The 15,874-nt window shown below is 42.1% G+C and overlaps 1 protein-coding gene across 12 annotated transcripts in view; it reads right to left on the bottom strand.

The window, feature by feature from the left end:
- The window catches only part of TENM2 (teneurin transmembrane protein 2), a 1,145,520-nt gene that overhangs the window by 270,668 nt on the left and 858,978 nt on the right, over positions 1 to 15,874 (bottom strand). For all 12 annotated transcript variants that reach the window (XM_081034975.1, XM_081034979.1, XM_081034980.1 and 9 more), the window contains one exon: positions 3,554 to 3,788. In XM_081034975.1, coding sequence (XP_080891101.1) covers positions 3,554 to 3,788 — 235 coding nt within the window. The remainder of the gene's footprint in view (positions 1 to 3,553; positions 3,789 to 15,874) is intronic.

The raw sequence follows: 15,874 nt of genomic DNA, 5'->3' as shown, positions 1-15,874 counted from the left end.
TATTAAACTCACACTATTCCAGCCTTTGAATGAATAAATTCGTTCAATTCTAGTTTCCAAGATTATGTGAAACACTTGTGGGGAATGGGAACAAATAATATGCTATAATCTTTGATTTTTTTTCTACTGGTCTACTAGGTAAACTCTCCCTCGTCCTTCGAAACCCAGTTCAAATAGCTTCTCAGCTGTGAAACGTTTCCTGACGATTCTGAGAGAGTGAATCACTTCTTCCACTGTACAATCACTGTAACTTTTATACTTCCATTACTGTACATACTGCACTATCCTTTTGTTTATGTACCTACCTCCTCCTTTAGACTGTGTGAGCTTTAAGGGCAGGATACATGTTTTAATCATCTCCCCAGTACCCAACATAATCCTTGGTATACACAAAGGACTCAGTAAATATTTCTTAATAGGAGGCTGAATGAATGATACTGAAAAGACAAGCATACAGCTCAATAATTCTATTCATTATTGCTGAAGTTTTCATGCATGAGACCACGTGCCCATTCGAGTTACATGTGTTCAGTTACATGAATGGCGTTTCAAATACCTGCTGACTTCTGCACCCAGTGGTTGATTTCTGGTTATAGCCCCATCTCAAGGACCTTGCATCTCTAACCCGTGGCCCTGGAATGTACTGATCAAAGAACATCTAGATATTGTCCTCACTTGTTTTTTCCTCCAGATAGGCTTCAAGGTTTTGGCAATCCTATCTACTCCCCAACTTTTGTCTCTAACTTGCCTTTTCCTCTATAAGCATCATTGAGAAACCCCCATCCTTGGAGAAATGCTAAATATTCAAACAATCTGCTGCAGGACTCTACAGATGAGATCACAAGTTCTAGGAGAGCTTACTTCAGGTAAATAGGAAGGTGACGTGCTTGGCTTTGTTGGTCCTCTCTCCCAGATCCTTGCCAAGGGAACACTTTATAACCAATGGTTCAAAATAAATCTCCTGGAAAACCAACTGATTACATCAAAAGCTGGGAGATGGGAGATATGCTTCTGGGGCTTGTGTGTTGTTATCACCGAGGGGAAAATCTTTGTGAGGAACAAACCCTCTGATGGTTCTTGCCCTGGAAATGTAACGATTAGGGCAATACGTATAGGTTTGTGATTATTCACCCATACGACATCTCATCACCTTATTCTGTGTGTAGGAACCATTACAGTTCCATCCAATGTGGCTTATAATGTACCATCTCCCTGAAGCCCTGGACCTCTTGCAAGTTACGTTGAGCCTATAACATCTAGGTATCACATTGTTAAAGTGGTGATAATAATGGTTCCTCCCGACTTCACTGGATTGTTGCCAGGCTTAAAAGAGATAATGCATGTGCAAAAGTAATATTGGGCATATATAAAGTGCACCTAACAGACTGGTTGTTCTTGGTGATGGTGTCCTCTTCTTTCCTTCTCTGCCTTCTTTTTCTATAATTGCTACTACATTTCTCCTTGCCTTTCTCCTCCCCCTTCTCCTCCTTCATCTAATCTACTCTATGTACACTTAATGTCCAAAAACTATTTGTCAAACAGCAGTCTGTTAATGTAAAAATAGGCTGACTAGTGCCCAACACTCTCTACGGCAGTTCATTAATATAAGGAGGAAAGACAGAAAGTCTTACCCAGCTTTGAAGACCACTCTCAACTATGAAAATACCCCGAGTCAAGCCTGGTGGACCAGTCAGCTTTTAGCCTGGAAACCTTCCAGCAAAGCTGTTTATTAGTGGGTTACTATATCCATGCAGATGTCTAGCTATATCACTTATATATAATATATGCATGTAGAGTCTATTGACTTTCCATACTTTAAGCCTTAGAGATTAAGATTATAACCTATAATTGTCAGAAAATAAAGTACTTTAAAGTTTGGAGTGATTACAGTGACAACAGTGTATAGCATAGTAATGGTCAAGATCGTATTCAACAGAGATATTCTAGATAAGACATAAAATACTGTTTGGCCACAAAAAGAACAGACGTCTTGCCATTTGTGACAACATGGATGGACGTTGAGGGCATTAAGTGAAATAAGTCAGCAGAGAAAGACAAATACCGTATGACCTCACTTAACATGTGGAATCTAACACAACCACCAAACCAAGCTCATAGACACAGGGAACAGACGGGTTGTTACCAGAGGTGGGGCATGGAGAATGGGAGAAATAGGTGAAAGGGGTCAAAAAGTACAAACTCCCGGTTATAAAACAATTAAGTCATGGGAATGTAATGTACAGCATGGTGACTATAATTAATAATACTGTATTAAATATTTGAAAGTCTCTAAGAGAGCAGAACTTAAAAGTTCTCATCACAAGAACTTTTTTTTGTTTTGTAACTAGGTACTGTGACAGTTGTTAACCAGACATATTGTGATCCTTTCACAATATATACTGAGTATTGAATTATGTTGTACTCCTGAAACTAATATGTTACATGTCAATTATACCTCAATCAAAAAAGGACCTTTCCTATTAAAAGTGACCATGCTGCTCTAAAATAAAGGAAAAATAAAAGAAAGAGAAACAACATGGAATGCTATGGTTTACAAAATTGTTTTCAGCTCTACGCAGAAGATTACAGACTATGTCTGTCTGTTATTAACCTAAGTTAAAACCTAAGTTATTAAATTTTAAAAATAGTGTGAGAACTTTCTGAAGGGTCAATATGAATTCGTCCCTTTCTCTGTCCCCATAGTTCTCCCAGCCAAGGAAACAATAACCATTGGAGCACGCAAACCATGCACGTGTCTGGGGATGGAGCAGCAAGGCCGTCCCAATATCTGGCCAACCCACTCACAACCTTCTCTGGCAATTACATTCCAGCCGGCCTTGCTGTAACTGTAGTACCTTCTTTCAGGTCATTAATGTAGCCATGGTTTTTGGCCGATCACAAGTCAAGGTGAGAAAAGGGCAGAAGCAAAAGCAAAACAAAACAAAGCCAGTTCTGGAGATCACTTTGAAACTCTTCAACTCTTCCCTCTGAGCCTAAGCGCTGCCCCTTTTTTCTTGTTTGTTTTTATACATTACTGTTTGCCCCTCAGGCATCAAGCTGTTAGTGTGTACAGGAGGGATTAAAGTGAGACGGCATGTTGGATGAAATATAAATTAAAATTATACTTGTCAGTCTGGAATCAGGGATTGTTTCTCAAGGTCTCCCCAAACACTTAATTTCAAATGAGTCTTCATTTATTACTTCAAGAAAGGCCAAATGCATAATTTATCAGCAGCTTTCAGTCAATATACCCTTATAAGCATGTTTCCCATGAGCCTCTGAGTAAAAATATGTTATGCTAATTCTATTAGTTGGGTACACAAGCGCTGTCTAAGAGAGTACATGAGCATTGAAAGGAGACACATGTGATCAAAGCAATACCTATCACCGTGCCCCCCGGGGTCAAATCACCAAGGGAAGAACAAGAAGGTGGTAAACTTGTCTCATGATTTATGCCAAGGTTTTCTCCCCCACGGGAACTCTGAGCCTCCCCAGTGGCTGTGTGTGTGCCACTCAGGTAGGGAGACGGGCAGAACCGGTGATGGGGACTTACCGAGTCTCGAGTGGCACGTTGCTGTTTAGCACCCAGCTGTCCTGAAGCTGAACAGACTCTGGCGTGGTGGCCAGATCGTTGGGCGCGGGAGCGGGAGCGTGGATCTGACTCCGCCGATTGGTCAGAGAGTTCCTGTTGAGGGAGTTGGCGGACGAGTGGTGATGGGACAGCGTGTGGTTGTGGGGGGGTGGCAGAGGGGGCCTCAGAGTCGACTGGCTGTGGTGGTTTGGAGGGCCTGCAAAAAGAGGAAGGAGAAACGACTGTCAGTGAGTGCATGTTAGAGCTGCACGCACCACGAACATGTGGAGGAGAGAAGCCAAGTCTCTACAAGGGCTGAAAGTTTGCAAACCAGAGGGACACAGAAGACCGCATGATGATCTCAGTGTTAATTACTAATAAGTCATAGGCGTTCATTGGCCTTTAGCCACAGGTATCACATGAAGAATGAGAAACGGGGTTAGCGAAAGCAGGCTGGTGAAGACTGACGAGTGGAATGTTGAAACGTATTAACACTGCACTGAAAGTAACAGGACGTTCAAGGCTGTCACAAGTCCCTGGTCCCTTTCCTGGAAACCAGTGCACTGCATACATTTTCTAAAAAGCGTTTTTCTTCTAACGATGATAAGAGTATGGAACCCTCTAAGTCAGGGAGAAGCAAATGTAAGTACCTGTAGGGGTCAGGCTGGAAAGTGAAGTGGTCCCGGTGTTGGACTGAGGTGCACTGGAGAAGGCAGTTAGCAGCTGCCATGCGCGTCCAGGCCCATGTAGCCACTCGGGGATTAGGGCTCAAGACAGCCCATCAAGTTTTTCTAGGAAAGCTAAAGATCGGACTTCTAGATAAAATATCCTGTTTTTAAAAAATGTTGAAAAGTAACTAAAAAATGTGTGTGTGTACACATATGTATACATGTATACTTTTTTTTTGGTAAATTATTTTTTTAGTGAGAGTCAACAAACACTCGTGAGCCTGCTCAGATCATGGGTTGATAACGTCTCTCCTCCAAGAAATGAATGAACACTGAGGACTCACTCTCTGGAGATGGTCAGGGTTGATGTTTTCAAACTACCACCCCGACTCCGAATTGCCTCCTGTTCTCTAATCTTGAAATCCTCTATCCTCCCAGGAAAAAACGCACGAAGGCAAACTATACCTCTGAACGTGCTCCTATGTAAACACCACCACACATGACAACTCCACACAGGGTTTTCCTGGCAACCCATTCTCTATCTACAAAATTAAATAATTTAAGCATAATGAAAATGAAAGGAATTTACGATGCAACGTAAGCCTATAATTTGGTTTTAATGGCTGCTGAAACAGGACTTTCGATTCGTGTCCTTTGAGCAAGTTTATTTTGTGAAACCTCCAGTCGGTGTTGGCAGCTCACCAGGTGACTGCCGAGCCTTGTCATTTTGGTCCCTGCCAACTTTTAAAATCCTCTGCCCCTGCTGTCTTGGCTTTAAGAAGTTGGTTCGAGTCATTTAAACAAGCAATTTGACACACATTTCAACTACTTGTCTCCTTATGTGGCCAGACTACATCTCCAAAAGGTGTAATCTACATTCCGTGGCTCCTGTGACACCTGCAGATACATTCTGAGGAAAAGACAACATGTCAAGAAGAGACTAGGTTTGGAGAGCATCGTGACCAACGAAAAATATGCGGAGAAAAGTGGTTCCTCGAAATTTTCATCTCTGGGCTGAAATTACTTAGGATTTTTTTTCTTTTTTTTTCTGGTGTTCAGAAAAAGACAACTAAGACTACAACCCAGTGGGAAATGCCTCTGTAGAGTTGTGTCGATTTTAAATTGCGTCCTCCAAACAAGCCTGGAACTCACATTTTACACTGTGTGCCACTGACATTTTAAATATATCTTTGAGGGAGTTTCATAGCCATAGCAGGCTATTATATTTTCTGGCATTGTTGTCTGTCTAGTAACGTATTATTATATAGTTATTTAGCATTTGTCTGTCTCATATTAGTGGGAAGAGGTGAGAAAAGGGAGTGAAATTATGTAATAATGATCCTTCAGAGCTGTTGCCTGAGCCCCTCACACATGGTTAATGAATTCTCATGCCTTTCTTTTCCACTCTCTCAACTCCCATCCAAGTGCTGTCATTATTCTCCATTAGTTAGATAATTACGAGGCTTGCCTCGGGAAGACGAGATGAATCAGTGTACAAGTGAGAACCCACCCTCCTCGGCCCCGAGCCCTAACTTTCCATCTCCTTCTGCCTCCGGCTCCCACTCTCCAGACCACACACTCTCCCAAAGCACAAAGAGGCTGTGTGAGGGATTTAATTCACTAAATGAGATATCGGAACCCTCCTGCTTCCTGTCTATTCACCCTGAGCAAAGGTCTCTTTGCTTACCCCAGCTTGGGAGGCCCTTCTTTGTACATCTGTTTTGTGTGGGCAGAACCCCTCTGCTTGCCTTTCTGTGGACGATATATCCACCGACTTAGGTGCTATGTCGTACGCTCCAAATAAAACGGAGGGTGAGTTTTCCAGTGAAATGGCAGAGATGTCAAGCTCTCTTTCCCTTTCTCCTGAAGAGAAGGCTTAGCGCTTCATGTGCGAGATGGAGAAAGAAGAGTAGGGGGAGATGAGGGAATACATAATTCTCTACTCACCCTGCCCTCCTATGAAACAACATGCTATTTCACTGCAAATAAATCAAATTATTGATAGCAACAACACAAATTATCCAGCATCCTCTGTATTGGAAGATGTTTTTTCTCATTATCATTGTTCATTTCCACTATGACATTGATTCTATTTGCTCATTTATCTATCTATCCAAAAGTCGTATTTTTCAATTAGGTACAGGAGATAGAAGGAAAAGACAGTTACGATACAGAGAGCTAAACGCTACCACTGGGGTCCATAGGAAGTGATGTGGGGGCATCTCGGAGGGACACTCAGCCAGCGGTGGGGAGAGAAAATCTAAAGAACTGTGTTCAAGGGGTGGGCCTCCCACTTCCCAGATGTGTGAACCTGGGTTTGCGATCTCTGCACATTCATCTGCCGAATGGTGAAAAGAGGAGTAACTATCTGAAAAGTTGCTGCAGAAGGATGAATAGAAACTGTGAAGCATGATGGCTGGCAAGCTCCCCAAAACTATGTGCACGGAACACTGCTTGGTTCTTTTGGGAATTAAAGGAGGGATAAGACGGAACTGCAGCTCCAAGGAGCCCAGTTGTGAGCAGGGAAAGTAAACTTCACCTCTCTAGGGAGCAGTTGCAAACTGGCTGTCCCCAAGGTGAGTATTACCAAAAATTTAAAGTCAAGATTTGGTATGGTATACCAGATTTCTGACTTCTTTTGAAAACAAAAATAAAATGAAAATACTAAGTCTGTATTCCCTCATGGCAACAATTGGATAGAGCTGAATGCCCGTTGGGTGCCTTTTCTAGTGTGCCACCAATCTGAACAATCCTTGTTATCTTCGTCTGGCCAGACACGTGCGTTGATATTACTCGCTCGTAGGCATTTATGTTTGTGGTTTTTTTAAAAGATTTTATTGGGGAACGGGAACAGGACTTTATTGGGGAACAGTGTGTATTTCCAGGCCTTTTTTTCCAAGTCAAGTTGTTGTCCTTTCAGTCTTAGTTGTGGAGGGGGCAGCTCAGCTCCAGGTCCAGTTGCTGTTACTAGTTGCAGGGGGCTCAGCCCATCATCCCTTGTGGGAGTCGAACCGGCAACCTTGTGGTTGAGCCATTCGGGAGCTCAGTGGCAGCTCAGCTCAAGGTGCCGTGTTCCATCTTAGTTGCAGGGGGTGGAGCCCACCATCCCTTGCGGGAGTCGAGGAGTTGAACCAACAACCTTGTGGAGTTAGGAGCATGGAGATCTAACCGCCTGAGCCACCTGGCCAGCCCCGGCATTTATGTTTTTGACTGCTGGTTTAACCTTGGGTACCTTAGCATTCTGTGTGGGTCATGTATCTCTAATGAAACAACACTTTTGCTACAACTACTGATCTCAAGCATTCTTCGCATTTCTCAGTTTTCATTACAGTCATCCAATGTGCTTGCCGGATGGGATGGTTTTCCAATTCAGAAACACAAACAAAGTCGGCAACACGCCTTACTGCTTTCCAAGAAGCCAAGTGACATTAAAAAGCCCCTCTCCAAGGCAAATGATGTCTTCAGTCTATGGTGAAACAGAAATGATGAGAACCTTCGTGTCCACTCTGATGCACACATTTATTGGGTTTAATTAATGCACATATTATTAATGGCTCTTTTATCACATAAATATGAAACCACATATTAATGCAATTGAGCCACAAATAACTATGTAACAAATACTTACACAGTATCAACCTAATAAGTATTCTATTAGCAGGCAAAGGCAACTGTTGTTAAAGTCACAGCGCTAACCTACTCTATTGCATCTGATATGCCTTGAACTGAGAATCTGGAATTTATTTTGAGGTACTGTGTGGCTTTTTGTCCTAGAAATAAGGAGCTGTATGTTGGCTCTTTCTTAAAAGCTAGGGCGGGACAGGTGAGAGTCTTAGCAAAGATAAGTGAATATATAGCGAGGGTGCTTCCTGTGTTTTTAAAAATTAAGAGCTTGAACGTGCACTTAATTTGTCCTGTTTGCTTGTTTGGTTTTGTTGGCTTGAGTGGTCTCTGCTTCTGTGTTTTTAGATTTATTGCGGGGCAGTTGCCAGAAAACTTGATCTTGAGAAGTATGCCTGTCCTTTCTAAATGGTAATTGGTTGACAGTGAAATCTTGAGAAAGATAAAGCAGTGTTTCTTTGTTGGGTAACAATATCAACGGAAACAAAGTTAGACGTGGGGACTGTAAAATCTTGGAATAGCAACTCTTGTGTTGACTAGACTAGCTGTGTTCAAGTAGCATGTAGAAACAACCAACACCCACACGGTAAATAATGTATAAAGAAAGAACTTTCTTTGGAGCTAAGGAAGTGAATTCTTAATAATTGGCTATTGTTGTTGTACTCTTCCTAAATAAACAGCTGAAGGAGTCATTTAGGAGGGGTCTACCCTTGCCAAGTGAGGGTATGGAAAAGAGTGGGAGGGCAGGGATACACTGAGATAGCCTTGTCTTACTCTACAGTCCACTCCAATTTTTCCTGGTGATTAAAAATGATGATAAAAGAAAGAAATAAAAGCAGAGGCCTGCCTGACTGCTAATAATTCACTCATTCTTGAAGATGGCATGCCAATTGTTCGTCTTTACAATTTTCAACCCCTCTGACCCCGAGATAATGAATTAACCACAAACTCTCTGGCTTCTACCAAATCACGTCTTTGGAGCAAGTTATATCTTGACAGCAATTTGAAGATGCTAAAAGTGGGGATGGTGTTGGCAGAGACTGGATTCTCTGGTTGATGAAAACTGGCATCAGGATGCCCTGTTCAAATTTGACCTTGAATGGGAGCCAGAGGAAATTGGAAGCAAGGATTTTCAAGAATAACAGGCTCTGGTTAGAACTAAGGAGAGTCTATTTATTGCAAATAGCCAGGCTGGTGGTCAGGCTTTGAACCCCTGCATGGCCACTTACAAGCTGTGTAACTCCTGGAAAGCTACATTTTTTTTTCTGAGTCAGTTTCTTCATCTGTAAAATGGGTAGTAATTTTACTTCTCTCTTATGGTGGTTGGAATCAAATGAGATGATCTATAAGAAACCTAGCCCATTTCTTGGCACTTGGTAAGCTATTACTAAAAATTATTATATATTATCATGTTATAATTAATAATACTAATAATTGTAATTACAGTAACTATGGCTTGGGCAAATGACAAGTACCTCCTGGGGCACTCCAGTTTGTCTAGCATTTGAGTGGCAGCTTTCGGAGGGAGATATCAAATCAACATATAGAGGCAAAATTGCCAGCCTCAGATCCTGCCCCCCCACCTTAAAATTGTCTAAAGAAAGACACAGTGACTAAATGACATGGCACAGGCATTAATGAAGGTAGTCAAGAGCGTCTCTCTAAGAGCCTGTAGAAATGGAGCTTGGGATCCAGAATTGTTTCATTCCCATAAACAAAGTAATTGATGCTAATGGAAACAAAACTATAATACTGACAATAGCTGCTCTGAGTTAAGCTCTCCCTGCGTGTCTGGTCCTGTGCTAAGCGCTGTTCACCACTTATTTCAGTGTATTCCCATGCACTCCTGGGGGGCAGGTTTTATTGCCATCCCCATTTTACAGACAGCAGGTGAGGTTCTGAGGGGTTAAGTAAGATGCCAAAGGTCACATAGCTTAGTAAGGGGCAGAGCTGCTATCTGATCCCGGGGCATCTTCCCCACTCTGCTACATGCGAAGGAACACAAGGCCCCAGAGTTCACTCACACAGGGAAGAAATGAGGCGCCCTGCCTTGGCTCAGACACGCCTTAGCACATACAGAGGAAAACTGGTTGGTTCATTTCTCTGCACATATGCTTAAATGGCAGAACCAAGTCTTGTCAGGAATTGGAGGGACTTGCCTACCTCCAAACTCTGCACCTCATAATGCTGCTTGGATCAGGAGAAAGAGGCCACTGCAGTGCAGTCTCATTTCTGAGCCTTCCCAAAAGGCCCTCCCCAAGCTTGCTCCTCCAAACTGCCATCCTGGCTCCCAGCCCCAGTGGCATGAGGGATGAGCAGCAATTAGGTCTGTCGGAGTCAGAAACATGGGCATGCTCGGCCCCAGCTCATGCCGCCTGCTCTGACCGGAGGTACTTTGCTAAGAGCCTGGGGTAGAGGGTGGAGTCCAGGCCCAGACACCTCCTGTGCTTGTGAAGAGAAGGAATGGGTTTTATTTTTTGGTTTCTAAGTACTGGGCACTTCAGACATCCAGCTTGCTCCCTCCTTCCCTGTCTCAATATCTACTGAATGATTGCACCCTAAGAAATGGACTTTGATTTTTGATTACTGACCCATGTATGGTATTGCTGGTTTTGCAGGACAGTTGACGGGTCTGCAGTATTTTGGGACTGGGCTGCTATTGTATTAAGCTGCAGCCTTTTCCCACATTTCAGAACGGAGGAGAAAAAAGGAAGGAAGGATGAAAGTAGGCCAAGTTATGTCCTCTGTCTCATCTCTTGGCACACGGCTACAGCTCAGGCCAGTGGCTCTCCGCCTGGCCTGCATGGTCCCGGATCAGGGGGCTGTGATTGACGGAAAGACCCCATTCAGCCTGAACAGAGTACCACAGAAGGAAATGGCTGTGCTCACTCGTAAGGAATGATTTGTAGTTCTCTTGCTTGCAGAAAATATATGACCTCAGAGGAAAGACATTCCAAGTTAGTTCACAAGGACACACAGATCAACATTGCGAGGCAGAAGCATGGGGTTTGCAGTTGTAAGGAACAATCATTTGCAGGCTCAGAAACCAAAGTTTTGTCAGCTCTACTTGCATTCGTAAAAAACTAGGGTTTAGAGGGCCACCTCAGCTCATAGAAGAACAATAGCTCCCATTTAATAAACACAGCTGTGTGTTAAGCACTCTACATATTTCACCTTATTTAAAACTTATAATAACCTTCAAAGTAAATATTGTTCTCCATTTTAAAGATGAGGAAATTGAGGTGCAGGAAGGTTAAATGATGCATGTTTTCCTCCTTAAATTTTATATTTAACTGCAATATATCTCTGTCTCTCTCCAGTGTGTACTGAGTATATTTCTTGTAATGCTCAGCACATGATTTCATATTATTTCTCAACTCTCCTGTTTTCCCTTCTACATTGTGAGCTCCATCAGTGTAAAGAGTCAGTCTCTCTTGTTTTTACATTCCAGCATAAGGCTGCAGTTCCTGGCACAGAACTAGCACTGACTGAATGAATGACTGCATTCATTCATTCATTCATGCATGCATGAATGAATGAATGACTCATGTTCCTGGGTTATGTTTGGAGAGCCTCAGTGGAGAAGGACCAAAGCAGATTTGTGCCTCTGTTCTTTCAGCATTCCAGTTGATTGCTGAAATCTGATGGGTCTTTCCTTAATTCCTCAAATTCTTATTGCCCTAAGAGGGCCTTTTAACAGGAAGACGGCTGGACACAGAGAGAAGGTGAATTTGATCCCCTCTGGTCATATATATATATATATGTTTCCAGGCTCTGCCTGATCACCTATTCTTTTTCTTTTTATAACAGCTTTATTGAGATGTAATAAAATTCAGCTTTTTGAAGTATAAATTTTGGTGGGTTTTTTCTTTTTTGAGTATTTACCAAGATATGCAACCATCACCATTATCTAATTTTAGCACATTTCACCAGCCCTCAAGAAAGCCTCTCCCATATGCAGTCTCCCATTCCCCCGTCCCCCTAATCCCTGGCAAACATTAATCTACTTTTTGTTTCCAAGAATTTGCCTATTCTGGACAGTTCATATAAATGGTGATTCCCTCTGCTTTTCATAACAAAGACATCTGTTGCAGAGCCACAGTGGAACCAAAGCTAAATCTCAGATGGGACACACTTCATACCACTTAAAAATATTTTCCCCTGGCAGCCTGAAGCCGGTCCTTCATGGGAGCTGTTGGTGGGAACCTCACTGCTGTTGATATTTTTCAGATGGAGATTGTGAGGTGATGGCCATTTGAGAGCCAATTGTACACTTGAGGGTCTGAGGAGGATCCTGGAACTTGTTCCAGTGCTTCAGGCATGGCTGTAATCACAGCAGAGAGCCTTTCCCGCTCCACTGAAAAACCCATCCCCACACAGAGTGGAGGGGGAAAGAAGGAGGGACCTTGGAATTGGGTGAGAACCAGCGGTTGCCCTTGAATTACAAGCTTAATAGCGATTGTAGGTTTGGGACCATCCTGCCCAAAGAGGGTTGGAAAGGGATTTTAATCATAGATAGCACCTCATTTTACAGTACCTCTGTAGTCATTTCTTGCTTTCTTAAACCATCAGGAAAGTATCACTTGAGATCAACGTCAACTCCACTTAGCTACTTTCCAAATGACAAAGACAAAAAAAAAAAAAAAAAAAGAAAAAAAGGACCACTTGAAATACTAGAGAGGAGCCCTTCTAAAGAGAAGATTTTATTGCAAAGTTACGTCTGAGCGGTGCCTATCTGAGCATTTCAATAAACCTACATTACCCTAGGTATTTTGGCATCCTCTGGGAAAGGAAAGCCTATCAGTCGAAAGTAATGATTTTGGGTTTTTCAATTGCCCTAAGGATCTTGACAATGCTATTAAGACCCATGCTCTCCCTATCGAGAAGTTTAGGAGTGAAATTATTAATATGCCCAGACGTTATGTTGATTGTTGCGCTGTAGCAGAAAATACGCTGTTATTTCAGCTGCATTATCACTTTCTCAAGCAGAGAATTGCATCAAAAATTTAAACTCCTCTCATTCCAGCTCGTTGCATAGCTTTTCAAGGTCTTATTGTAAAATAGGCTGGGCAAAATTTGGATATTTCCCTAACCATGAAAAATAATTTGTTTTTCAAAGACCAGACTACATTTCTTTTCTGAAAAATAAAAATCAAAGAGGAATTTTCTTCCATCAAGATGACATTCTTTGGCTCTTTAACTAGTTTTTCCTTGGGGTGTCTTTCATTCTCTCTCTCTTTTTTCCCCTCCTTCTTTGAGATGGTCACAATGCTTTTTCCTGAACACAGGAAGAAGTTCAAAACAAAGATAAAATATGATTTTGATTTCAGATCAAGCCTCTGATGAACAGAATGATGGGCACGAGCTCTGATGTACACCTTTCATTAATTCCAAGAACGACCCACGCACAACAGTTAAATGGCAAGGATGGGATAAAGGTTTCCGGAGCATTTTCACTTCAAAGCTCAGCAGAATTATTTACTATCTGGGTGACCTTTTCCCCAAGTCTCTCACGGTACATGCCTTATAGTGCAAGGGAACAAAAGTTTCTCCATACTATATAAACAGAAGTCAGCTGAATGTCAGACCTGAAACTACATGTAGTTTCATGTCAAGTGACAGCTGATGTAAAGGGATACATGAGGCATATTGCTGGAGATATTTTCAAGATCCCCTTTCTGCCTCCACAATGCACGCATGCATGCAAGCAGGCACACCCGCGCCCAAGAAAACAAATATCTGAGAGCTTCCTAAAGAAGCATGTCCCGTCCAAGAATACGTGGTGCATGTGCTGTCAGAGAGTGCCCTTTGGATTTTATGCATAATTGTTGAGTGGTTTCTTTCAAAGTTGTCTTAGAATTGCTTTGCATCTCCCAATTAGAGTGGATCAGGCTGTCTGTTGCCCTTCTTAGCAGGTAGCATGGACTGCTGAGCAGCAAAAGATGAGAGAATTCACCCACCCACCATCCAGAGGTGGTTAATAACCATTCTTACTTGGTAAAGAGAGTTAAATGCGATAGTATATTTAAAGGGAAAGTGTTTGGAAAATGCATCACAAATAGGGAGTACTTAGGAAATGTCAGGATTTCTTTTTGCCCACAGAAAGGAATAAAAAAGACCCTGTGGTTCAAAGAGTATCAATTGAAACACGTGGAAAACTTCTGGTTGGCAGATATTTTAAAGGTAAAGAGCGCCATTAGGACTAAGAGTTCCTACTAAAGAGTTACAGGCGCTCTAGGTCTTACAGAATATCAAAATAATCCATGCTCTTAATTTTCACCTTTTGCAACTTAAATACATCGAAATAAAACCATGAGATGGTGGGCGATTTGAAGGGATTTACAGTAGCTTTTTTTTAACCTTTTTACACATTTTCTTATTCCCTATGGAAAATCGTAAGGAAGACCTGGGCTTTCTTGAATCCTGGTGTTCGTATTCAGCATCTGTCCGCATTTTGCATGAAAAGCCTATGGTAAAATCAAGACTTCCAAGTTTCTTTTGCTCACACTCATCTATGAGCTGTGCAAGTTGCTCTATCATTGCAATTCAACACTCAACAACTCGCTGAGGTCCTGAGTTATTCATCACACTTTGATAGTTTAAGTCATGAATTAGTGATTTGCTTCTCAGGGCTTCTTGGGTTACTGACATTTTCTAGTATTTATCATCTCAAACGGAATCATTCTTAATCCCATAACAGAGAACGTGAGTCATCTCTCTCGTGAAATAATCAGATTTGGTGAAGAAAATAATTTCTATCTCTAACACTGTTTATCTGACACTTTAATAGTATGGTCTGGGAAGGCTTCTCAATAAGATGATATTTGATCAGAGACCTGAAGGAAATAGGGAGAGAGCCATTCCAATGTCTGGGGGAACAAGGTTTCAGAGGCAAAAGCAAGAACAAAGACATTTTAAATCTGGGATTCGTGAGAATATCTGCCTAGGTTTGTCTCTTTCATTCAGCTTCAAGACAAGTTCTCAAAGAAAACATTGAAGTAAATAGGAAAGGCCTAGATCCCCTCAGTTGCCTTTGTCTGATCTGGGATTGAGCCAGGCAGATTTCTGCCTCAGGCCCTTTGCACTTGTCACACCCTTAGCCTGGGGATATAGATAATTGAGTGGCTCACTCCTTCAACCTGTGCAAGTCTCAGCTCAAATGTCACCTTGTCAGACACCTCTTCCCAGACAACCTCAGCAGTCTTATGCTCCTTACTATGCTTTCTCTTCTCTAAAGCACAAATCTTCGCATTGTTAAAAACTGTCTTTTGGCAATAGGAAGTAAGCACCTTAAAGGCAAGTATGCTATTTCATTCTCTGCTCAATTCTTGGCTCCTAGAACACTTCAATAATACTAGAAAGGGCTGCTGAATGAATGAATGAATGAATGAATTACACACTGAGACACATAAGGCACAAACAAAGGAGTTGAAAGGAGAATCCAAATTCTAACAGAAATCAACGTCTTTCAAAGGGGCTGTTGCATGGTATCATTTGAGACAAATCTCAAAAGCTTGAACTTGACCAGCGTTCAAGAAAAAAAATTACCATGGGCTCCCTTGCCAAAACACAGCTCTATCTCATGCAAACTGCAACAATTTTTTCTCTTCCTGCAGCAACCGAAACATGACAACAAATGCTTTACAAGCAGAAATCCCCACAGAACTAATGATGGCAGAGTCCTCTGACATTGCCCAATTGGGATAGACACATTTCACTTTCAGACTCTGACTAACAGAATCTCTTGTGGCTCTGTGCCACCTGAATATGTTTGTTTTCCTCCATGAATCTACTATATTAAAGAATCTTCACTGCACGCCACTGACTCACCTGAGCAGGGTGACTCCCAGTTCATCTATGCATACTTGGTGACACAAAAAGCAAGGGAATGTGACAAATAAAAAGGATAGTTTGCAGAGGGTTTGCAAAACCAAAGTAAGATATATGGAATTCCTCCTCTTCTAGGAAGTCCTTTCAAATTGGATCAAATGAAGCTCAGTGGCTTCCCAGCCCT

Source organism: Rhinolophus hipposideros (assembly GCF_964194185.1).
Source record: "Rhinolophus hipposideros genome assembly, chromosome: 23".
Classification (NCBI taxonomy): domain Eukaryota; kingdom Metazoa; phylum Chordata; class Mammalia; order Chiroptera; family Rhinolophidae; genus Rhinolophus; species Rhinolophus hipposideros.
The sequence above is the reverse complement of the archived record's forward strand: the minus strand, read 5'-3'. Positions and strand labels throughout refer to the sequence as shown.